General features: G+C 33.3%; 1 protein-coding gene across 2 annotated transcripts in view; it reads right to left on the bottom strand.

Moving 5' to 3' along the window:
* Window positions 1–27,198, bottom strand: part of GMDS (GDP-mannose 4,6-dehydratase) — a 741,335-nt gene that overhangs the window by 592,707 nt on the left and 121,430 nt on the right. For both annotated transcript variants that reach the window (XM_051970786.1, XM_051970785.1), the window contains exons 2-4: window positions 13,358–13,402; window positions 5,507–5,594; window positions 2,461–2,570 (exon numbers count right to left, since the gene is read on the bottom strand). In XM_051970786.1, the coding sequence (XP_051826746.1) occupies window positions 2,461–2,570; window positions 5,507–5,594; window positions 13,358–13,402 (243 nt within the window). The remainder of the gene's footprint in view (window positions 1–2,460; window positions 2,571–5,506; window positions 5,595–13,357; window positions 13,403–27,198) is intronic.

The raw sequence follows: 27,198 nt of genomic DNA on the forward strand, positions 1-27,198 counted from the left end.
TTGAATATAATATTTACCTATTAAAAACGATATACATTTTTTAAAAATTTACTTAGTATTCAGTTAATCTGAATGTTACAACCAAAAAAGTCAAAGAGAGACCGCAGAAACTATGTGATTCAAGGATTAGGTAAAGACTGAGGGAAGCCAATATTTCAATTCCAAAAATTCCCTGAAATCAGCCTGAGACAACAGTTTTAACTTTTGGTAATACAGGTCACTGCAAGTGACATCTGTGAGTTAATAAATGATAAAAAGCATCATTTGTTAATTAGCTCATAAAAAAGCATTAAATGATAGATTTTATTCTTTGGGTAAAATAGCAGATATGACAGTTAACTTTAATGACAATATCTGGATAGCTTTCTTGAAAATTAAAATAAACTTGAGTCTTCAAGTGAGGAAGAAGAAAAAAAGTTTTACCATGACTAATAAAGAATATAGCAAAGAAAACATATAATAAATACCTAACTGTATAATGATCACAATTGAGATAAAAAGAAGGAAACTTACTATTATACAAATTTATAAATTTCTGAAAACTAAAATATTTAACAGTTCACTAAAATAAATATCATCATATCACAAAGTTCGATAACAAAGAACAATTTCTCATAATGTGCACTTTGGGAAAAAAATTTAAAAGACTAATTTATCTGTCTCTTCAGTCAAATGTTCCTTTATAGCAAAGATAATAGGAAAACAATGCAAGAGGGTTTTAGCTTTACACTGTTAAAAATGGTATCTGTCAACAATCCTCCTTCAAACAATTTCATAGACCTTCCCATTATGACTGATTTTTTAGCATCTGATGAAGACCAAAGAGTCACATTCACAGGAGTGTTTAGGAGTTAAAATAGAACAGAAAAACAAAATTCTACAAATACACATTTTTCCCTAGATGATTTTTGTTTAAACAGAGACAAAGAAGACATGCTTTTCAGTGAGGCTAACTCTAACAACAGATTGCCATATCATATGTAATTTAAAATCTGATGGAGAAATACAGGGCCCAAAAGGTTACTCTCATGGTAAATACACATATGTTTCAAAGATAGAACTTGAATCCCAATCCTTCTTGCCTCTAAGGCTGGGTTTCTACATTCTATGTCACACTGGCTCTCATGCCCTTGCCTTGGAAAACAGATAAAGAAATCAAATCAGAAGATGGGCACTGTCTGTCTTTCTATGAGAATAGAGTCTTTTCCTTTAATTGCCTTTTTTAATTCTGAAGAGTTATTTTAAAAGGATGAAGAGGAAATAGATGCTAATAAGGCATCATATGTGTGTGTGTGTGTGTGTGTGTGTGAATGTTGTTCACAGTTCAATTTTTAATCTGAATGGGAAACAGACACTGCAGTTCAAGGGAAAAATCATTCTCTCCCAGACTATAGTGAGTAGCAAAATGTCTTTTATCAATTTGTATGTATATGGTACCATTCTGGGAAAAAAAAAATGAATATAATGTTTTATGGAATTATTTTAGACCAATGATTATTCAGAAGAATCATTTCACCACTACGTTTCTTACAATTTCTATATGGATCCATATGATGTTACTTCTTCTTTTCCTTTAACAACAGAAACATAGATGATAGATAAATTACATCCTGTCTAGGAAAGATGATAATTATAAACCAGCAACTAATTATGACAAGTTTGCATAGTAAGTGTAGTTTTCCTAATTAAAACATATATATACACACATTAGAAGAGCCATCAATAATCTTAAACAACTTCCAGGAATGGAATTGAATCCCTCTCTTATTTTACTTACTCCAATAGTAAGCAATATATTACTAAGGCAATAATTGGGACTGAGAAAATTCCTAAAGCTTTGTGGATAACATTTTCAGGATTTCTGGGATTAATATACCAAGTTTTTGAAAAGTAAATGTGTAAGATATAGAGAGATTACTGGAAAATTTGAGAAAAAGAGCAGGAATTCAACAATAGTTTGTTGAAGCTTAAGAGCAGAAAAAGATGAAATAATTTTCATGAGGAGGGAATAACAGTGAGCACAACAGAGCAAAATTCAGCTTTCAAAAAGCTTGCAGCTTTCTTTCAACTAACACTTTAAATGCCTATTAAAAAGAAAACATATTAAGATAGTCTATGGGTTGAAATTTCATTTTCCAGGATGTTTCCAATATAATTTAAAATGAGAGAAAATAACAAAAGATCAAAGCTTGGGGCTTACTGTAGCAATGTAAAATGAAATAATGTTATCTTAGAATTGGTAGTAACATTTTCTTATACTGTTGAATAAGAAACCATATGTTTAAAAAGAAAATTATTTTAAATAATAATTCCACATTAGTATCACAATTTTCTAATATTTAAAGGCCTTCAATAATTACAAGAAACAACATGAGTGCTCGTTCTGGGAGTGGCTTTCATTCCAGAACTTGCAGTTGCTTTCTATGTCATTACTTGATAAAAATATAAAAAACGTCTTACTTTGACATGGCTCTGGGCTCCTAAGTTGTAGATTTCTGTAGGTTTCACTTCATTAATTATCTTCACAAGGCAGGTACTGTCCGTGAGATCACCATAATGTAATTTCATATCTTTGGGGTTCAAGAAGATACCATTAGGAAAAAAAAAGGGAAATAAGAGAGATTAAGAAAAACTAAAACAGATAAGCATATTTAGAAAGTTTAGAGCCTCCTGTGAAATAAGGAAATTTATTTTCATGGACTCATTAGCAGTAAAATTTAATTGGTACTTTAAAATAACTTACACAGAAGATGTCAAAAGATCTTTTTAAAACTATTATTTTATCACATGCAATAAGTTCAATAAACATTTAGTAAGTTCCTATTATATTCAAGGAACTATAATTAAATTAAATAGATGTTTATTGAGCTATTATTATGTGCAAGGCAATGAGCCAGATGATATATATATTCATAATTCACACTTTTTCATTAAAAATTCTAAGAAATAGGCTATGTGAAAGCTGAATGTTATGGAGGGGAGAAAAAAATCCCTATTAAATGTCTATGCCTTTAAACAAGAAAAAAAATCACAGCAAGAAAATTGGTCAGGAAAATACTTTTGTACTTGTTCCTAAGTTTTTGTCTAGAGGCTCTCTAAGTGCTATAAGAATCACTGTTATTATATTATTCTCTATTCCTCCCAAATTCAAAAGAATTAGTTTATATTCCCTGTTTAGTAAAAGATCTAATTCCAAAAATGACAATCAAAAAGTATTCTACTAAAGGCTCTTCAGTCTACTTCAGTTAAATGATATATTGGATCCATTTAACTATATTTATAAAGGCCTGACTGGTATGAGATAAAATAAAACAGCAGAAAAATGGCTGGATTTGGAATCTAGCTCTGTTATATTACAACTGTGTAGAAGTAGGTGAATTGTGATGACCACGTATTTTAAAATCAGCCAGGGTCAGGAATTCAGGTTAAGGGAAAATCTTCGATCTTTACTCTTTGTGGAGGTGAAAGTGGATCACAATAGAGATGTGAACAGCCGCAACATGAACCCGGCCAGCAGTCTCTCTCTGCCTCTCTCTCCACCCACCCAAATCATCCCTACATCATTTCCTATATAATACATCAGAACTTGCACAAAGAGTGGGTGGGGCATTTCTTTCTCCAAGCATATATTAATAGAGCATGGTCCAATTACTATTTAGCCTCACATGCTTGGGACCTCAGTGGATCAACTCGAGCTTTAGCCCTTTACAATGAATCACTTAACTTTACTGGGCCTTATTCTCCTCAATCTCCAAGGTTTCTGTTAACTCACAATTTATGATTCTATAATTTAAAACATTAATGCATTTACTAATAACTTTTATATTATTTTCAAAACACCTTGTTATTTTCTTGTGCAAGTCAAGAAGTAGCCTAAAAGTCTCCAAGAAGGAAGGAGGAGCAAAAGGATATTAAATGATTTAGCCTAAGTCTTAGAGCTAAGGAGTTAGGTTTCATTTGAACTTAGATCTTTAACTCTAAATCCAGCACTCTAAATATTGTGCCAAGAGGAAGATTTCTAAAGCTTTGGGAATTTCCCCATTGAAAATTTATGGAAATACATATGATTAAAAAGTACAAAGGGGTTGCAATCTGCTTATGTGGAGGGACTGAATGCCAATGTAATCACTGATTTATCAGATAACCAGTAAGGCACATAACCCTGAACTATGTCAGCTTCAGAAATAATGATCTTATTCACTTTGCACAAGAATCAGAAACATTTTCAAGGTGAATATTTGACATTTTAAATAAAATACAATAATTTATTAGTCTTCTATTAGGAAGACTGTGCCTGTAGCTGGAGGAGATAACTAATTTGGATAAGATATAGCCCATTACTTAGGAGACTTAAGTACAGTTAAGTACAGAGAATATACATCAACATAGACAGCTATAGCAGACATCATGTGAGAAATAGAGTAGTGAAATACAAACCACAATGTTATGTTAAATCTAAAGGTTATTACAGTCCTCCCAGATCAGAAAAATCAGGGAAGTCTTCATCAAAGAGATAATGCACTTTGAAGCACAGGTTTAAATATTTGGCTATGTCCTCTTCAAGAAAGGCTGCCTGCTCTGCCTAATATTGAGATGTTTACAAAGCTAGGGGCATATGAAAATGTGATAAACTATTACTTATTTACTATGAATGATATTCCTCTTACCTTAGGATACTTAATTTTTTTAAAATGTATTTTAATTGATATACTTGCTGATCACATGCTCCTGCCTTCATAAATGAATTTAAACTTTTAAAATTAAACATAATAACTTAAGTTTAAAATAAAAGAACAAAAAAAAATGGGGGAGGGAAAGAAATAAATTATGCCAATATTTCAAGGAATGCAGATGATTTCAACAATATGGGTACACTCCTAACTGTATACAAACCTTCTATGTTTTAGAAGATGGTTTCCGGTAACTGTGGCCAAAAGAGTTTGACTTGGAGACCACCTCTGTGATCATGAGCCCTGCAAACTTACTGATAAATTCCTGAGACCATTGAGGTCTATATTCAAAGCCTTTGCAGCTTAGTAGGATCCCAAAGAGCTTATTTTTCTTGGGGATAACATTTGAGAAGTCAGAATCATCTCCACATCATGGTGCCAGACTTCAATAAAGGCAGAAAATTAGCATTCTCCATTATTTGTATAAAAGGGCCTCACAGTTTGAAGTGCATAGGTCATCAGATAATTAGTATAGTACAGTTTTCCACATCAGAGTACATTGTCCTACTTGGGTAGCAAAGCCCCTTCTACCCCAAAGAAGTTCTATTACTTTTAGGAATCCAACCTCAATTTTATCCTAGGGGGATGTTCTAGAAACTTAGAAGCAGGAAATGTTCTCTTCCTAAGGCATGCAAATAATGAGCAATACAGACAAGTAGTTCAAAAATAAATGAGATTTGACAGGAGTAAAAAATAGGTTTTAAATGCTAAATTATTTTTATCATTCTTTCTAGGTATGCTTGAAAAGAAAATATACATTAGAAAAAATATCTTACTTCCTTCAATATGAGCCTGAGGGTTCTTATAAAGATGTTCAATCCTCCCTGTGTTGAAGGAACTTGATCGACGTACGATTCCATGGACCTATGTTGTTGTGGTTTTTATAGAAAAAAAAGAAAGCAAATTACATAAAAGAAAAGTATAATATAATGGCATAATATAAAACAGAACAGGACACATCTTTTAAATAAATAAAAAGGTTGACCTTTTTTGAACAAATAATTGGAAATAGTAGAAATGGCTAATTTTTTTTTGGCTGTTCCTCCAGGTCTCTCTTCCTAACCTTAAAAAACATACACATACAAACCTCACAGGTAATTGGTTAATTATGTGGTTTCAGAATGAAAGCTTAACGCTAGCTACCACAGGCTAGGATTTTCCAAACATACACACACATACACACAGAATATTGCTGACAGGCCTATCTCTGTATTCTGAAACTGAAGACAGACTACATATAGCAGTATCAGTGAGGAAAAACCATCCGCCTGTTTAATACATAATAAATCTTGCTTTGGCTCCTAATGCTAACATTATTTTCCCTATTGCCTTAGACACTGTTTTCTCTGAGAGAGAGAACTGAATATTTCTGGACTTTTGAAGTATGATCAGAGTGTCAGTGTATTTACCAACTAAAATTGAATGTTTTTCATATAACTTTGATTTTTCTCTTCTGTTAAGTTGAAAGGTAGCATAAAAGCTTTAGATGACAGAAAAAAGGAAAGAGGTGGATCAGTTATCAAAAATGAGACACACCAGATGCACAGACCAAGCCGGAAAGAAAAGATTGCTGACATCACAGAATCCAAGTAAGCAGAAGCTTCAGGCAGAATCCTATTCTCTAGAATATATGAGTGAAAAGAGGGCATTTTAAATTTCATCCTTGAATAAACTGAAATAATATAAACAATTAAAACAAGAATATGTACCAGTCTGATGGTAAAGAAAAGGGAAAATGTTTAAGAATTAATTCTGCTTCCTCCTTAAGCAAAGATTATTCCTTTTGTATTGCCAGTGTTAATTTCAGATTGTCACAAACTGGATAAATGCCAAGCCTGGAATGACAGCTTTAATTTCCATATCTGACTTACTTTTAAAGTCTTCCATAAAATATTTAGTGGATTCTTTTTTTAAAAAACCATCTTAAAGTCTCTTTTTTTAATGCTACTATTTCTCCCCCCCCCTGCCTTTTTTTTTTTTTTTTTTTTTTTTTTTTTTTTGCTGAGGCAGTTGGGATTAAGTGACTTACCCAGGGTCAAACAGCTAGGAAGTGTTATGTGTCTGAGACCAGACTGAACTCACATCCTCCTAACTTCAGGGCTGGTGCTCTCTATCCACTGCACCACCTAGTTACCTGTCCCCATTTTTCAAAACTAGATTAATCTTATGTAAAATTTTGAGACCTCTATCATTAGAGAAATTGAACAAAAATAAATCTAAATACAAATATTGGTGTCATTTTTATATGTAACACATATTGTACAAAATTTTATATTAATTTAAAACTTTTCAATCTAAATTTTGTGATGCTAACAACACTATTTTTCCTTGAAACATTTTAATTTTGCTAATTATAGCTAAATATTCTGTTTGACAGTTTAGCCAAAACACTTTAAAAGTATTTTTTTAAAAGATTAATACCAAAAAAGCTCATTAAATATGATACTTATATGGGACACAGCTCATTACTCTGAGTTTTCAGAACATAAACATTGAAAACTAAGAAACATTATATGCAAATATAGAAAAGGGGGTCAGCAAAGAATGAGATGGACAGACAGTTTCATGGAAACAATGAAGATGAACTTTGACAGGCTTCAAGATATAGTGTAAGACAGAAGAGCTTGGCATGCTATGGTCTTTGGGGTCATAGAGAATTGAACATAGCTGTATAACCACACAACAAATACAGCTGTACAGCTTTAAATTACATCTTTTAGAAATATTTACATGGAAAGAAAAAAAATCATTAAGTCCTTCACTTTTATTTTTGCCAAATTTACAAAATATAAACTTATTATAAACAATTACAATTAATTCACAAGTTTAGGGATTTAAAAAAAAATTCAAGTATACATATTAAAGTCTTAATCATAAGTTTTCCCCATCTTGAATTAAGGATTCTCATTACTTAAAGAGAAAATTTGTCTGGAGAATAAGAAAGCAAAAGACTAAAGACAGATCATCAAACTTTTAGCAATGAAAAACAATACTAAGAAAAACAAACTATCATATCACATTTTTTACCTTAATTAATAAGACCAAATATTACTATCTCAAAAAGATAAAATGTTTGATACGTTTACATATCAATTCTGATACAAGCCAGAGGTGGATCTTACAAATCATGGTGAGAATCAAAGAAACAGTTTACATTCATCAGTGATAGCAAGTAACATACCATCTAGGGATGCAGTGCACTTTACCTGCAGAAAACCTTTGCTATGTATATTCAAAAAGAAAGACTTGCTAAAACATTTATCCATGACATAGACATTATCATAAGAACTAACCAAAGCTGAGGCATTCTGTGATAGAGGTGAAACAACTGTGTATAAATTTGATAATCTGGTTAAGAATGTAGGATTAGTGAACTTCTCTTCACAAAAGAAATAAAGATGGGATTTCTGAATGTTAATGTTTTTAAAGGATTTAGGCTTTGGTTGGGTTTTCTTTTAGAAAGAACAGAGTTGGGGAGAAGGGGTGGAAATTCATACAATAAGTTTTTCCTTTACAACTGAAGGCAATATTTAAAATGATTTGGTCAAAGCATTAAAAAATATAATCATTCAACATCCACAAACTCAAGTAAAATCAATGGTCTATTTTAAAACAGATCAGAGTATATGTTTGATGATAAATAAATTTCATGTCATATTCAATTAAGTGGAGTAAAAGAAAAATTAAAGTACTCAATATCAGAGAAAAGTCTAGTTGAATTGAAACCCTACAGTCATATTAGACAACAGTTAAAAAAAAAAAAAGCTTTAATAGTTAATAAAAGAGAAAACTATTTTAATTTAACCTCAAATTCCTGAAAGCACAGATTTCTCTTTGAGGCATATTTTCTTTGATGGATCCCAAAAGCCATATATATCACTTGAGAAGTGTAGAAAATTTCAATAAAAGAGTAAATTAGCAATTCAATTATTGATTTCTGCAAACAAACAGTATGGTAGTACAAAGGGGATCCTGCCATTTACTTGAAACACCAGGATCTTTGACACAAGGAACAGCCACCCCAAAAAAGGTGAGTCAGATATGTGCAACTGACAGGACCTCAATCTAATCAATTTGGGACTTCCTAAATTATCTGTTCAGGGAATGGTCTGCTTTCTAATTTCACTTGCATTCCAATTCATTCCAGCACTTCTAGGATCGCCTCCTCTTCCTCCTCCTTAAATTTGCATTTATTTACTTATTTATTTTGAAGGTTTTTAATGTTCAAAAGATATACATGGATAACTTTTCAACATCAACCCTTGCAAAAGCTTGTGTTCCAATTTTGCCCCCTTGCTCCTATCCCCTCCCCCAGATGGCAAGTAATCTAATATATGCTAAACATGGTAAAATATATGTTAAATCCAATATGTGCTTATTTATTTATACAATTATTTTTCTGCTCAAGAAAAAAATCAAATCAAAAAGAAAATAAAATGCAAGCAAACAACAGCAAAAAGAGTGAAAATGCTATGTTGTGATCCACACTAAGTTTTCACAGTCCTTTGATGGCTCTTTTCACTACAAGATCATTGGAACTAGCCTGAATCATTTTATTGTTGAAAAGAGCCATGTCCATCAGAATTGATTATCATATTATCTTGTTGTTGGCATGTATAATGATCTCCTGGTTCTGCTCATTTCACTTAGCATCAGTTCATGTAAGTCTCTCCAGACTTCTCTGAAATTATCCTACTGACCATTTCTTATAGAACAGTAATATTCCATAGCATTCATATACCATAATTTATTCAGCCATTCTCCAACTGATGGGCATCCACTCAGTTTCCAGTTTCTTGCCATTACAAAAAGGGCTTCCACAAACATTTTTGCACAGGTGGGTCCCTTTCCCTCTTTTTAGCTCTTCAGTAGAAACACTGCTGGATCAAAGGAGATGTACATTTTGATAGCCCTTTGGACATAGTTACAAATTGACATCCAGAATGGTTGGATCAGTTCACAACTCTACCAGTAATGTATCAGTGTCCCAGGTTTCTCACATCCCTTCCAACATTTATCATTATCTTTTCCTGTAATCTTAGTCAATTTGATATGTATGTAATTGTGCCTCAGAATTATCTTAATTTGCATTTCTCTGATAAATACTGATTTAGATCACCTTTTCATGTGACTAGAAATGGTTTTAATTTCTTTATCTGAAAATTGCTCATATCCTTTGACTATTTATCAGGTGGAGAATGGCTTGAATTCTTCTACATTTGAGTAAATTCTCTATATATTTTAGAATTGAGATCTTTATCAGAACCTTTGAATATAAAAAAGTTTTTCCAGTTTATTGTTCCCTTCTAATGTCTGTATTAGTGTTATATATACAAAACCTTTTAAACTTAATATAATCAAAATATCTATTTTTGTTCAATAATGATTTCCAGTTCTTCTATGGCCACAAATTCCTTCCTTCTCTACAGATCTGAGAAGTAAACTATACTTTGTTCTTTTAATTTGCTTATAATCACTCTTTATGGGCTATATCATGAACCCATTTTGACCTTGTCTTAGTATAGAGTGTTATGTATGGGTCAAAGTCTAGTTTCTGTCATACTAGTTTCCAATTTTCCCAACAGTTTTTGTCAAATAGTGAATTTTTATCCAAAAGCTGGGGTTTGTGGGTTTGTCAAACACTAGATTACTATCGTTGTTGACTATTTTGTCCTGTGAACTTAAACTATTCCACTGATTAACTATTCTATTTCTTAGTCAGTATCAAATGATTTTGATGATTGCTGCTTTATAATGTAGTTTTAGATCTGGCACAGCTAGGCCACCTTCATTTGCATTTTTTCCATTAATTCTCTTGAAATTATTGACCTTTTTTTCTTCCAGATGAACTTTGTTATTATTTTTTCTAGATCCATAAAATAATTTCTTGGGAGTTTGATTGGTAAGGCACTGAATAAGTAGATTAATTTAGGTAGTAGTGTCATTTTTATTACATTAGCGTTGACCTACCCATGAGCACTTGATATTTTTTCCAATTTATTAGATCAGACTTTATTTGTGTGGAAAGTGTTTTGTAGTTGTGTTCATATAGTTCCTGACTTTGCCTTGGCATGTAGACTCCCAAATATTTTATATTATCATCAGTTATTTTTAAAATGCTGATGATTTATGAGAATACAAAATAAATCCACATAAATGCTCAGCATTTTTAAAATAACTGATGATAATGAATAGTCTTCTTGAAAGACGACCATGACATAGATTTAAGTTTTACTCTATTACTTATAATTTTGAATAAACCACTTTATAATTTTTCAAGTCATGTTTTATATGCATTTTGCTAATTTCCAGATGGATTAGAACCTTTTCAAGGGTAAAAACTATTTCACAGAAATGAAGACCTCAGAGTTTAAAGTAACCTTAAACCATAGGTCATAAAAAGATGTCCACAAGAATACCTCCAAAACAATCCTGAAAAGAAGACTTTCAGCCTCCTCTGGAAGACATTCAGAAATCGGAGCAACCATGCTTTTCCCAAGAGCCTGTTCCCACTTTAGGAAAATTTTCATTTTAAGGAAGATTTTTTTCTTACATCCAACCAAAATTTGGTATCTTAGAGCACTCATTACTCCAAGTTCTGCTCTCTGTGCCCAAACAAAAAAAGAAAATGAAAAACTTGAACTATATGAAAGGAGTTATCACAATCCTCCCATCCCCCAAAGTCTTCCTTTCTCAAAAATAATTATTCTCAATTCTTCAACGAATCTTAGAATAGTATATGTGACTCTCTACACCATAACAATATAATGCATGCAAAGTGCTTTGCAATCTTAAAGTAATATACACACATTTAGAATATATATATATATATATATATATATATATATATATATGTATGTACTTGCTACAAGTCACATTAGGGCCTTACAAAAGAGTTCAGAAAGTAATAAGTGGAGGTGGGTTGGAACTTCAGCTGGCAGCCTGTCTAACCAGCTGCTCTCTAAATTCTGAGGAGATGTTAGATTAAATCTGAAAGCAAATTACCCAGAGAACCTGAGAATTTTACCTTGAGAAAAAAAAAAAACAAAAAAAAAAAAAAACCCTGACTAAAGATCTCAAAGATCTTCTCCCCACTACCTTCCTAAATGGCAAATAATTCAATATATGTTAAACATGCTAAAATATATGTTAAATCCAATATATGTATACATATTTATACAGTTATCTTGCTGCATAAGAAAAATCAGATCAAAAAGGGAAAAAATGAGAAATAAATAAAATGCAAGCAAACAACAACAAAAAGTGAAAATGAGTAGCTATGTTCTAAGGCTGAGTATTAAATTTGGTAAAACTAAAATTGAAGACAGAATTAGAAACAAGGATAGAAGGTATTGATTGACAAAGAAATTCAGTAAAAGGAAAAAGTCCCTGACAATTAAAACCAAACGAAATTGTAATGTGCTGTCTCTGGCAGTAATTCCTCCTAACTTAAGTTATGAAAGCAGAGGCATGATGATGACCATTTGCTGGGCATACTGTAAAGAGATGTATATTTCCAATTCAAGAAACTTTTATTGACCATTTATGTGCAATATGCTAGCAATACAAAAATTAAGCAGGTGTTGCTTTTCAGAAAGAATCCATGGTTGTGGGTGGGAGAGAGGGAGGGATCAGAGGAATGGTGAAGACAATTAATGAGGGGGGAATGTGAATCAACAAGACAGAAAGCATTATTAAGAGACATGGAAAAGAAACAATATATTTGTACATAAACTGCCATGTCTATTTGCAGCATGTAAAAGGTTTTGGGGTTTTAAAAAAAAATCTCTTTGGTTTTTAATACATTTTTAATTTAATACATTTAGGAAATGTATCTGCAACTAAAATGTTTCTAATAGCTATACAATCCAACATTTTTCAACACAAACATTTACAGAGTATCAAAATACATGAGCCACCCTATACGTTTCCACATTTATACAGAATAACAATCTGGGGTGCTATTAACATAAAAGGAACTCTTACAATTAATTAGCCATGTATAACAATATTAAAACAAATGCAACATGACAAACTGCTGATATAAAGTGGGTAAATAAAACTTATTTGGTAAGCACTGAAGTAGTAAAATTAAGAACACAGAATACAACATGTTAATTAAGAACAAATTTGTACAACAAATACTACAAAACACTTCTCAGTTAGGATTTCCATAAAAATAAGAGGATCAAATAAACAGAAGCAACAACTTCTAGTTTTAAATTTTTCATATTAGTCTAACACAGATTAGACAGGTTTTTATTGCTTTATGCAATTTCCGAATTGAGTGATTTCATTGTGAGTGTTTTTTAAGTGATGTATTACATCATAAATTATCCCTTAATTCTTTTCAGCTTTGACTTGCACAGGTTTGCTGCTTTATCTGAGACTGTGGGAAGTGTGCAGAGCAGTTAAAACCCCAGGAGCAGAGGGAAGCCACCAGTGGACACCAGAAGATAAATAGCACAATGAGCTGGCATGATTACAGGCCATTCTTTAATAGAGCTTTGATTTGTTATCAGAGTTCCAGTGGAAAACACGCACACTGGAGGACAGCAGCAGAGGAAGCAAGAGACTGCTGGGTCCCAATGATTCCATCAGCCATGCTTGCTCATTGAGTCACTCACCTCATAACCCTTTTCCAGAAGGAATTCAGCCAAATACGAACCATCCTGGGAAGAGAAAAGAAATGGGAAAATGTTAGATATATAATAGTAAGCATGGTCATTTGCAAAAGACCAAACACTTCAAGAAAAGCATTTTTTAACTATAACAGCTGATGAAATTAAAATAAGAGCCTCTTCTTCTTTTTAATTAGGAGAAAACTAATTCCTCTGTTTTTTAAATTAATGATTTAGATGGGTCATACACAATAACTATCATATATAAAAATGATGGATACTTCAATAACATTAATGCTCAGCAATTGTTTATGAAAATCTAAAAAAAGTAACTGTGACAGGTAGGAAGATGTCAGTCAAAATAGTAATTTTTAAAATTTTTTTTGTAATATCTTAAGATATTTTCAAGGACTATAATCTACAATGAACATTTATTAAGTATTCAGTGTGTAGGACCATAGGAACCTAACTTTAGAGGAGAAGGAACCCATTTAGTGCCACCTTGTACAGTGTTTTTTAGCAGCACCAAGACCACCTGTCCATGTCAGGAAGCTCTGAGTTCTGATCCAAAGAAGTTGGTGTTCCTGCCACTGTACTACATTGCTACTACATTGATACCAATGGTAAAAATGCCACATTCTTATCCTGTTCCACTAGGAAGGATGCCATCTGAACACTGATGAGTATATCATAAGGATAGAGGCAAAGTTGAATAAGGCAAAGGATACACACTCTGGGAAATTTTAAGAAGGAAAAGGGCCTTTGGAAGGGGAAAAAGGCTTAACAAACATGGTAGCACAGAAGGTGAGTCTTGAAGGAAGAAGATTCAGGAATGCAGAGATAAAAAGAGAACTTATTCCAGGTGTGAAGAAGGACTGAAGAGATGTTTAAGAGGTAGGGGACAGTAAATCAAATTCAAAGACAACAGAGCAATCTGGCCAAAGCATAGAGTGCACAAAAGGGAGTAATATGACAAAACCGAAAAGATACATTAGGAACAGATGGTTTTTGGACTTTAAGGAGTCTATATTTTGCCCAACAAGTCAGTAGTTCCCAACTTAAGGACCTCATTCCCAAAGAAGAATACAATTGCACTAACTACATCTCATTAAATTAAAAAAGCATTTATTAAGTATTCACTCTGTGCAAAGAATTGAAGATACTAAAAAAAAGTAGGTACTTCCTGTTCACAAGAGACTTAATAGAAGATGATTAAATAAATACACATTCTATAGATTGAATAAATGTTTCACACATATACTTATTGCTGTATTTCAAATACAGGAAGATGAAAGAGAAAATGAAATACAAATTTATTTGAAGGCATTACTAAATTCACAGTAGCTATTTATCATTATATCTCAAATTATACCAAAAACATTGCTATCATGTTGGAGTTAGAATATTTCTTAAATATTATAAAGGAATCCTCAAACTCAAAAAAGGCTGGGGACCATTCTCTTAGATAATAGGGGGCCACTTCAGTTTTCTGAGCAGGATAGTAAAATTAGTAGGCTTATGTAACAAAAAAGATTATTTTGGGCATTGAGGGGATTGGGGATTATTTATATATTTTTTTTAAATCAGCAAATATCTATCTTTTCTCCCTTAATCCTCAAATAAGAACAAAAAAAAAAAAACTTGTGATAAACAAATACAATCAAATAACAAATTTCTGCCTCGATTGTACCATCAAAAAAAAAAAAAAAAGTGTGTGTATATACATACACACCCAAACACCTCCCCATATACATATACACATAAATGCACACACACACACACACACACACACACACACACATGTCCTCCACCTCTCTGGCAGAAGATAAGTATTGTATATTCCATCATTAGTCCTCTTCAATTGTTAAGTGTTACACTGACTATCACACTCAGAATTCAGAAAGATAATTTTGGAAACAATGTAAAGGACATATGAGGAAAAGGAAAGAATAGAGACAAAGTGTCTTGTTTGGCAACTATTACAATACTCCAAATAAGTGAAGGAAAATGAAATATGCAATTAACAAACAGGCTGGGTTAGAGAAAGGAAAACCTAGGAAGACAGATACTAATTTAGAGGCTATTACAATAGCCCAGATAAGAGGTAAAAATAGTAAAGTTTCTTTAAAAATCCACACAAAATATATGTTCCAAAGTTGTAAAATTAAGCAAACAGAAAAAAAGGTGTCAAAAGTCAGGAAATCACTGTTCTAAAGAATGACTTCAATACTATTAAAAAATTACATACCTTCCTTTGAAAACGATTTTCTCAATCAAAAATAATCTGACATTTTTCAATCCCTAATATTTTCTTCAGCATTTAGTAATTTCCTTTCCTTCCCAACCACCCCCAACTTTTATAAAAACACAGAAGTGAGAAACCCTAACTATCCAAAACCTTAAAATATAAATTTGAATTTTGTTTAAAACCAAGAAAGAAACAGAAGGGATGGTACCATTTTCTTCAGATACTTCAGTCAAAGAAAAGCTGATTCTTCAGTGACAGCTTTGAGCCTCAAAAGTTCTGACAAAATATTCTAGAGAAAGAATGTATATCAGTCATTTTGTTTAAAACTGGAATCTGAGATGTAGGATTCTTGAAAATGACAGGGATAGCAGAAGAGGGTTTATTACATCAATGCAGGAATCCTACATAAATCCAGGCAGAATAACAAGCACATTATATGAGGGACACATTTTGTGGTTCTTTTAAAACTCTACCAGATTTTCTTCTGATTCTGTGACATAAATATTCTGGTTTATAGACTTTTGTGGGGAAAGAGTTTTCCTCCCACTCATAGGATATATTCACTATCACATGTTTTTTATATGCCCGGAGTGCAGCAGAAATCAAATTATGATACTGACTGATTTAGACCATGACAAGTCAAGTCTGCCCATGCTACCAACGGAAATGTTAAAACAATCAATCATTCCATAAATCTAAGAATAAGAAAAAGTTTCTGTAGAAAAGGTTTACAATTTTTAAAACATATGGTAGAAAAATCTTGGAAAGAAGATCTTTTTTTTTTTTTTAATTTACACATTTGTAATTTACACTTGTAATTTACACATTTTATAATTCTCTTGGATTGAAAAAAGTAAAAATGCTCTGTTTTACCATAATTGCATAATCTGTTTTAATAAAAAAACAGAGGTGAAAGTGCTAATGCTTCAGAGAGAAAAAAAGAAAAGGGGGAAGGGGAGAAGCTGTGATTATTTAGAGAGTTGATGTGAAACAGACGTGACCAGGATTGAACCCTGTCAATAAGGTCTTGTTCTTCTCACCCAACCCGTTTCTCAAACTTTCCAACCACACTGGAACATTCTGAACCAGCAGTGGCATTCACTTCCTCGGCACTTCCTTTCCAGGTCTATCAAGTGATAGGGGCACAAGCTTCACAATGAGTGGGAAACAGGCAGTAAGTGGGAATGCTACTGATTTCTGGCTCTAATACAGCACAACTGATTGACTGTCTGGTAATCATCGTATACAATACAGATTGATGTGACCCAGCACAGAGATAAAGTATCATGGCAAGTCAAAAGTTTTGCAAAACAAGTGTTGTTGTTTTTTCCTGCTTTTTTCAGAGTAGCAGCTGTCAGTGAATACTGTCAACTGACCAGTGATTAAAATGTCATGAAAGTTTAGAGGCTATAATCAACATTAAACTTTGGCATTATTATGCTTAGTGGGACTCAAGAGACTTCATCCCACTTCTCCCTCCTCTTGTCTTTCTCCTTCCTGTTGAGCCAAAAAATCAGAAATCCCCAAATATAAAAAATTGCAAGAACACACAGGCTTACTTTTCATACACATCTACTTTCTCAGATTTCTTTATAGGATACCTTAAATTAATGCTCATTTTTATAGCATGATATGATCACTCTATAGTTGCATATTTAACTCAAACTTTAGAACTCTTTTTGCCTCATCTGCTCCACCATATATACATAGATACAACTTAGATATGAAGAGAAATATAATGTGTTTTCCATATCTTATAAGTCTTATATTTTACAAAGCTAGTAGCTTAGGAAAAGATGCCTATCCTTAGAAAGTGATAAACCCCTGGAAAAAAAAAAACCCTGTTCTGATGAACTCCATTACTCCTTTTAGCTTCTAGGACAAAAAACTCCAAATGATAATTCTTTCAAATATTTGAAAGACAACTATCAAGGTCCATCTGTTTTCTCAGGGATAAGGATTACTTTTTTTCAACTCTTTTTTTCAACTCACCTAACATAGTTGTCAGTCCACCACTACCACCCCCACTCCATCCTCTCTGACCTCATTTTGATCTTCAATGTTCTAAAATTTGGTGCCCAGTCTCAATCAATAAGCAAACATTTATTAAGCACCTAACATATATGTCATGTACTGTGTTAGGATATAAATGCAAAGAATGAAAAATTTCAAAGTAAAATTCATTTAGCATATATAATTAAATACTATATAGGATGATATCCTACATCATATATAATAAAATGTATTATTATTATACGTGTCAAACTACTAAAATGGCATGACAATTTTTCAGCTTCCATAAAATTACCATTTTTAATAATTTTAAATATTTTTAGCACCAACAACATCATTTGGTTCCACATTTGGAACAAAACTACAATTGTTGTAAGGATCCACCATGCCTAGGCTTTAAAGAAAGCACTTTTCCCCACTAACTATAATGCCCAAAGTCATTGTGATACAAATAACTATTACTTGCTAATGCCATTTATACTAGGAACTTTTTCCTCTAAGTTCCCTAAAAGATGATACAAAGAAAAAAAAACTACCGTTTTAACTCTGAAACACTCACAATGGATCTAATTAATCACTTTTCAGTACTTTTTGTATCACTTCCACATTCTTTTCAAAGAATGCAGCCCTTGCTGCTTTGCCTTATACACAACTCACACAGAAAAAGAGAATGCAGCAACAAGAACATGCTAGTCCATCTGCCCACTGCCAGCTCATCTGCTAGATGGAACTTCATTCTGTTTTTTAGCAGCACCAAGAACAGAGTCTCCTTGAACACAAACCATGTGGTTGAACACAAACCTCAAAGACTTCAGTTTCACAAGTCAGTCCTTCAGAATTTCAAATGATCAACAAAGCTGAGGGTCCCTATAGGAATTAGGACATTTAAATTGTCTTTCATTGTAGTACCAATAATTTTCTCAGTGCACGACTGGTACTTTTTTTTTTTTGCCCTTTTTTTAGTGTCATGTTCCTCTGGGAGTCTTATGAAGCCTTCTCAGAATGATGTTATTAACTATATGAAATAAATTGCATACAATTTACAAAGGAAAACAATTGTGTTGAAATGAAAATGCAATTTCTACCCTACAAATACATGGATAACCTGAAATTTATCTGTGGATTCCCTGTGGGTTTGTGGATGCCAGGTTAAGAACTAATCTATACACTAATTTTGCCTCTGTGTCTGTATCATATAAGAAATCTTAAGAAAAAGAAGATAAGTGGAACAAGTTCCCATTCACTAGTTTAAAGTTTGGGATAAGATTAAAATGCTTGCCCAAGAGCTCTTATAGCTAGTTCAGGCTCTTAAAAATGTTTTACTACTTTAGCAGATAATTGAATTAAATCTTAGAAAAAGAAGGGTCTTGCTTTCTACCTTATATGTGAGGAAGGATAAAAAAAAAAAATGTATAGGGAGAACCCACCTACATTCTAAGTTCCTCAGTGAATGAATCCAAAAATACTTTTTGGCTTCTCCTCCTCTGCCTCAAGCACAAATATTCCTAGTCACCAGAAAGTTAGGTTTCTAATAAATCAGAACTTATTAAACACCTGCTACATTCCAGGCACTGTGCTAAGCATTACTGATACAAAGAAAGCCAAAAAAGAGTTCCCATTCTCAAAAAGCCCCCAGATTAATGGGGAAGCCACCAGTTCTGTCACCAACTTCCTCTGTATTTGACTGTGAAGAAATAGCAGCTATACATAACCCCAATAATCACTTCAAAGGGTGCATTAGGAAACCATAGCCTTTAAGCATTTATGACAGACTGTTTCTGAGTGCAAGCAGAGAAAGAAATAGTTATTTCTGAAGTCTGAGTGATTATGCTGATGTTAAATGATTAGTGGTATGGATGAGAAGAAGTGATTTCATACCAATTCTACTCTATCTAAGCTGAGAGTGACTCAGTGAGTATGCCTAAGCAAGTCATTTAATATTAGATGATAGCAATTAAAATGTCTTTGGAAGAAAACATAGATCTCCTACCCTAATTAAAAAAAAAAGAAAAAAAAAACAGAGAAAAAGAGAGAGAGAGAGAGAGAGGAGAGAGAAAGAGAGAGAGAGAGAAAGAATATGCTTCAACCTGTATTCAGATACAATGAGTTCTTTCTCTAGATATGGATAGCTTTTTTCAAGATAAAGCCTTCAAAGCAGTCAGGATCATTGTATGGCTAAGAATAGCCAAGTCATTCCCAGCTGATAGTCCCAGAACATTGCTACACAGAACATTTTACTTTCTTGAATTCATGGAGGACTTTCAGGGTTTTTCTGAAAGCATCCTGCTTGTCATTTCCCATAGAACAATACTATTCCATGATAATCGCATACCATAGTTTATTCAGCTATTCCCCAATTGATAGGCATTCCCTCAATTTCCAATTTTTTGCCCTGGGAAGGGAGCTGCTATAAATATTTTTGTACATATAGGTCCTTTTCCTTTTTAAAAAAGTAATTTCTTTTGGGATTCATGCTTGTTAGTGTTGTTAAGTCAAAGGATATGCATGATTTTATAGTCCTTTGGGCATAGTTCGTATCTTTTGATCATTTATCAATTGGGGCATGGCTCTTATTTTTTGTAAATTTGACTCAGTTCCCTGTATGTTTGAGAAATGAAGCCTTAGAGAAACTTGCTCCAAGATTCTTTTTACAATTATTATTGCTAAGTGTATGTACCACCATTTATTCTATTATCACTCTCCTTTCACCCTGTCCCTCTCCAAAAGCTTTTTGTTACTGACCACTCCCTCCCCTAATATGTCCTCTCTTTTAACACTCTCACCTTTTCCCTTATTCCATTCCCCTGTTACTTTCTTGCAGATGAAGATAGATTTCTTTACCCATATGGAGTGTGTATGTTATTTTCTCTTTGAGTCAATTCTGATGAGAGTAAGATTCACTCAGTTATCCTTTCCTCTCTCTTCCCCTCCACTGTGAAAGTTTTTTTTTTTTGTCTTTTTTTAAGGCAGATAATTTATGCCATTCTACTTCTCCTTTTCCTCTCACCCTTTAATTTAACTTTTTAAAAGATCTTTCCCTTCACATTCAACTCATACCTGTGCCCTCTGTCTGTCTATCTAAATATTGCTTTTCACTGCCATGATAATAAGAAAGTTTTAACAAGTTCCAACTATCATCCTCTCATCTAGGAATGTAAACAGATAAACTTTATTAAGTCTGATATATCACTTTCCTGATTACTTCCTTATGCTGCTCCTAAATCCTATAATTGAAAATCAGTTTTCTATTCAGCTCCAGTCTTTTCATCACAAATGCTTGAAAATCCTCTACTTCATTGAATAACCAGTTTTTCCTCTTATTTATAATCCAAGCTCCATTGTTCTCAGAAATAACATATTCCAAGCCCTTTGGTCCTTTAATGTAAAAGCTGCTAAATCTTGTGTTATATGAACTATGGCTCCACTACACTTGAATTGTTTCTTTCAGGATGCTTGCAATATTTTCTCCTTGATCTCAGTTTCAGAATTTGGCTATAATATTGCTGGGAGTTTTCATTTTGAGATCTCTTTCAGGAGGTAATTGGTAGATTCTTTCAATTTCTATTTTATCCTATGATGTCAAGATTCCTTTTTTGATCATGACTTTCAGATAGACCAATAATTTTTAGATGGTTTCTCCTGAATCTATTTTTCAGGTCAATTGTTTTTCCAATGAGATATTTCATATTTTTTCTATTTTTTCATTGATTTTGGTTTTGCTTTATTGTGTCTTGTATCATTAGCTTCCATTTGCTGAATTTTAACTTTTAAGATAATATTTCCTCAGTGAGATTTTGTGCCTTCTTTCCCATTTGGCTAATTTTGCTTTTTAAAACATGTTTCTCCTCATTAGCTTTTTGTATTTTCTTTTGCACCATTCTCAATTCTCTTCCTATTTTCCCCCTCTATCTCTCTTATTTGTTATTCAAAGATGAGTTTTGAGTTCTCCCCAGCTGAGACCAAGTTTTTTTTTTGGAGGCTTTGGATTAAAAACTTTAACTTTGATTTTAGTAACTTTTTATTGACAGAACCCATGCCAGAGTAATTTTTTACAACATTATCCCTTGCACTCACTTCTGTTCTGATTTTTCCCCTTCCTCTCTCCATCCCCTCCCCCAGATGGCAAGCAGTCCTATACATGTTAAATAGGTTACAGTATATCCCAGATACAATATATGTGTGCAGAACCAAACAGTTCTCTTGTTGCACAGGGAGAATTGGATTCAAAAGGTAGAAATAACCCAGGAAGAAAAACAAAAATGCAAGCAGTTTATATTCATTTCCCAGTGTTCTTTCTTTGGGTGTAGAGCTTCTGTCCATCCTTGATCAATTGAAACTGAATTAGCTCTCTTTATTGAAGAGATCCATTTCCATCAGAATACATCCTCATATATTGTTGTTGAGGTATATAATGATCTCCTGGTTCTGCTTATTTCACTTAGCATCAGTTCATGTAAATCTCACCAGTCCTCTCTGTATTCATCCTGCTGGTCATTTCTTACAGAACAATAATATTCCATAACATTCATAACTACAATTTACTCAGCCATTCTCCAATTGATGGGCATCCATTCATTTTCCAGCTTCTAGCCACTACAAACAGGGCTGCCACAAACATTTTGGCACATACAGGTCCCTTTCCCTTCTTTAGTATCTCCTTTCCCTTCTTTAGTATCTCTTTGGGGTATAAGCCCAGTAGAAACACTGCTGGATAACTTTGTTATCTTCTTTTAAATGTGTTTTGATCTTCCTGAAAGCCACCAGGACTGTCACTGATTCAGAGGTACCTATACCTGTTCTTGTTTTGCCTGTGTTGGGCTGAAACTGGGATTGGAGCTGAGGCCAGAGCTAGGCCAGGACTGTGCTGGCTCAGGGTGCACTAGCATTGTGTTTTAGACTTTACATGCCACAGACCTTTCTTGATGACCTTCTAAATTGTTTTTGGCTGGAAAATGCTCTACTCTATCTTTTGGAGCATTTTGACACTCTACAATTTGTTTAGAGTTATTATTTAAAGGAATTTGGAGCTGTTTGGGGGAGAGCAAGGTGACTTTCTGCCTCACTCTGCCATCTTGGCTACACCTTTGTAAAGATTTCTTTGGATACAGAACATCAGAACGTTTGAGTTTCCTCCTAAAATAAACCTTGATTTAAAGAGCATGAGAAAAGTGGTATTAAAGAGGCAGACCTAGCAAACTGGGGCATGTAGATGACTCATGGATAAAGCAAGTTTAGAATACCTGAGTTCAAATCAGATCTCAGATACTACTAGCTTTGTGACCCTAGATACATTAACTTCTGCTTCAGTGACCTCATCTATGAATAGAAATAATTACAGCACCTACCTCTCACAGTTATTATGAGGATTAAATGAGATAATAATTTTAGAGTACTTACCTCAATGCCTGGCGCATAACAGGTGCTTGGTAAATACTAGATATTATTATTAATGTTTGCTATTAAATTGTATACTCAGCCTGAGTAGGCACTACCAACTTCTAGCAGAGGGATAATGATGACAAGTCCTAATAAATGCTACATCTCATTAACACTATTGTGAGATCCCAATGAATCTGCACAAAGAAAACATAGTGGAAAGAGGGAAGAGAAGTACAGTCAAACCCACTCAGACAGGACATCTGAGAAGAGTTTTTAAAAGTATGAACATATCACAACCAAATCAAAAGCAACTGACAACCATTCAGGTCCTCAACTCTAATAAATATCAGATCAGACAAGGAGTTTATAATTCAAGATGTTCTTTAAAATATATAATTGATAATGGTAATTCAGTACAGTATAATCAATTTCTTTTTTAATTATTTTATTTGAAGCATTTAAAAACATTATTCTAAAAATGGTCCATAAGTTTCACCAAACTAGATATCCAGGACACTAAAAATGCTAAGAAACCTTGGATTTAACTAAAATTCCTTCCAACTCTGAGTTGTAATAATTCTAAGAACCAACAAAAGTTGTCATTCTAGTCATGGAACTGCTTTTCTATGTGGTCTATGGAATCAATTTCATCTTTTATTGATGAGACAAATATGAATTCAGGGGAAATGAGAGCTGTTTTCAAGTACATGAAGAGCTGCCAAAGGTTGACTTTAGAGGGCAGAATCTAGAGTGACAGGTGAAAACTGCCAAGAGAGTGATTTAGGTTAGTCCTAAGGAAAAACTTCCTCAAAAATAGAGCTAATCAAAAGTAAAATGGACTGTCCTGGAGGCAGTGTCTCTCTCAGAAAATGTTGAGAAGGGATGAATATCACCTTCTGTGAAGATCAGATTCTACAACAAATCAAGAGAGTATCACTCTCCCAACCTCTTCAAGGAAAATGCTGTTTAGCCACTTGCTGGGAAAATGTAGGTGGTAAGTATACTTTTTTAGGGACAAGTTCCTCCCAAATCAGACTCTTTGTGATATAAAATGATTTCACACAGTACTAGTTTTTTAGTTGCTTCACAACTTTCTTAAATTGTGATGGAATACTATGGCAAAAAGATCAACCTAATTCTTCCTCTCTGAATACAAGAAATTCTAGAAGGAAGGAATAAGCTAATATGGACTCCCAGTCATTCTTGGAGAAATAAAGACATTGCTATATTGTAAGTTACTTTTATTAGCGCAAGTAAGAGACTTGCATCTACTCAGCATAGTGGTAAAGTGAAAGTATCTATCTCACAAGATAAAGAAAGTATTTATGAAGTACTTATGCAGAAAGATGGTATTAGCAAATAATAGCAATTAATAATTAATGGGAATAATGTACTATAAATATACTATAAAAGCCTATTTTAAGAATTCATTGTAAGTTATAAAACTTAATTTCAAATGCTGTTCACAGTTAAAATGGTATGCTTCTGAATTAACAAATAACTGATTCTAGTACTACTAAACTTTGTCGTGCAGTTGCTCACAAAGATCATTTTTTTTCATTTATTTCACCTATCCATTTGCTCTGCAGTGACAACTTGAATCAAGTGATCTGCTGAAATGCTCAAATTTATCAAAGATGACAGCAGTTCTCTTGCCAAAAATAATAGCATCCAGTAACTCATGAGTTGCTAATAGTTGATAAACTGTCAAAGTGGTGACAGCAGAAGTTTATGATGAGGCTAAATACTTCCAGCCATCTTACAGTGTCAACCCTGACTTAAAGAACAGGGCTCACAATAATCATAGTAGTGAATTGCTCCTGTGTCCCTCCAGTTATAATAAAATATCAAGGAGGAGAATTGACATGAGTAGAAACAAGCTTCTCAGCTGATCCTGCTAACAGGGAAAAGCTGAGGCTACTGAGTTACTTAACTTTAAGAATTCTAAGGTATAATAAAACTAAAGTTGATTGAGCTTCTGTACCAAAAAAAAGAAACTAATATGGTGTGCCTCTAATATCAGAGACTCTAAAGGGAGGTGAAAACAAAGCAAGTCAAAGTTTCCATGCAAATCACCATGGATTAACTATAGTTTCAAAGTGGGAGAAGTAAGAAAGATAATGGGGATGGGGGAAGAAGAAAAGAGAGAAGAAAAAGGAATCAGGAGAAAAAGGTGAAGAGAAGGAAAAAGAGAAAGAAAAGGAGAGGGAAAAAAAGAAAAGAAGAATGAGAACGAGAAGCAGCAGAAGCAGTAGACAGTAGCAAGCCCTGGGTATTTGTGGCTTAAATATGGACTGGAATTTGAGTGTGTGGAAAATGGAGAGTTAATGTTTCATGTGAGTGACAGTGTGGGAGCTACAGCAATCTGTATGTCTCAATGGTGCATTGTTTCAATACAATTCCTTGTTTCAGGTTCTCAGGTGAATCCTCAGAAGATTCGGGTTAGGCCTGTGGGTGAATCTCCATTAGAGATCATCAGTATCAATGAAAGGCTGGGAGGGCACTGGGAAGACAGGAAGCTGGCCTGAGTCGAGAACCAGAAGCTTTTAATTTGGGGATGGTGAGGGAAGGACTTATTGTGGCAATCTTTTGGCAAATGTAACTGTTCTGAGATCTCCATAGTGTCCAAATGGGAAAAAAAGAATACTGGAGGTGGTGCAAACAGAAATAAATACAGGACAATTGGGGGTCAAGGGGTGAAGAGGGCAGCAGGAGAAAATGTTGAGAAGGGATAAATATCACCTTCTGTGAAAAGATCAAATTCTATAACAATTCAATTAGTATTACCAAATAACCCAATTTTTAGAAAGATACACAGGCATTGGAGTCAAAGGAACTAAAATCAATTGCTGCTTCCTTCATTTACTACCTGTGTGAGCTTGAGCCAGTCATTTAACTTTTGTAGGCCAGTTTTTTCTCATTTAAACCAGTTTGGACTAGATCATCTCTAAGATTCTTTCCAGCCCTAACCCTACAAAACACAATTTCTTATATTATTTTGATAACCATCATGCTTTTTTATGATTCATTCTGTATTAGCATTAATTTTGAGCATGTCTTTCAGTCATAGATTAGTTTCAAAGTATTCACATATGCTTTGTAAGGAAATAAGTAACTCAGATGATGATGAACTTTTTTTTTAATAATAAGCTTTCCCCCAAAGAGGTAGGCTTTATCTGAAAAAAGCAGGAATTGTCCATTTGAAAAACTGTTTAATAATTTTATTCAGATCTTTGCTCCATCTTAAAACAAGTCATCTCTTATATAAAAAATCATTTTCAAAGTATTTTAAAATTCTAGATACTTTCAATTCTCTTATTTCAACTGAAAATATATGCCCATTATCAAATTGGCCATGATAGTTTTTTTACTCCTGCCCTGATTAAAATTTCCATTAAAAGGGAAATTTTATTACATGAAGGTCTTTGTTCAAGGTGAAATAGCACAAGCCAACTATCATCATTTCAGTATAGTGTCATTTTTCAGTACTTTTTCCTTGTACCTCTCTTATGTCATGTATTTAACATATAATAGTTTATATCATAATCATTTAGGCATATGGCTCAGCATCTTGTAGTGAGGATGTCTTATCTTTGTATCTCCCTCACAACCAAGAAATATTAAATAACAAAAATAACAATATCTGTTGATTTGAATGGTGATGGGGGAAGCAAAGGTACTAGGAATCTTCTAAAATGAAAGCAACATCAATTACATGTTGAATGAGAGTAAGGTGGCCTAAGAAAGGGAAAGCAGATTCAAAGTAAGATCACTATGGATAATAGTACCATAAATGATTCAACTAAAATTGATTCAATAGTATGTATAAAAACTTTCCCTAGATCATGGGTGGTATAGAACATGAAATAAAAACAACAATGCATGATACTCAAAGTATCCTCCAGCAAAAAATAGATCATTTTTATAAGTTTTCATTTTCTTCAAGATTGGCCTTTCTAATAGAATGTCTATCTAATCCTTGTAGTCTTCATTTTTCTAAGTTCCTTTGGGCTTATGACTTTAAAGTTTAATTTTTTTTTTCCTTTTCTCTTTCCTTCTAAAAATAGCCATCCATCTCAAGTGAGACAGTGAGCAACTTGAGGACAGGAACTATTTTTTGCCTCTCTTTTTATTCCCAGGGATTAGTAAGCACAGTACCAGACACAGTAGGCACTTAATCAAAGCTTTTTGACTTGTTAACCTAAAT

The sequence above is a fragment of the Antechinus flavipes genome, chromosome 1 (assembly GCF_016432865.1).
Source record: "Antechinus flavipes isolate AdamAnt ecotype Samford, QLD, Australia chromosome 1, AdamAnt_v2, whole genome shotgun sequence".
Lineage (NCBI taxonomy): Eukaryota > Metazoa > Chordata > Mammalia > Dasyuromorphia > Dasyuridae > Antechinus > Antechinus flavipes.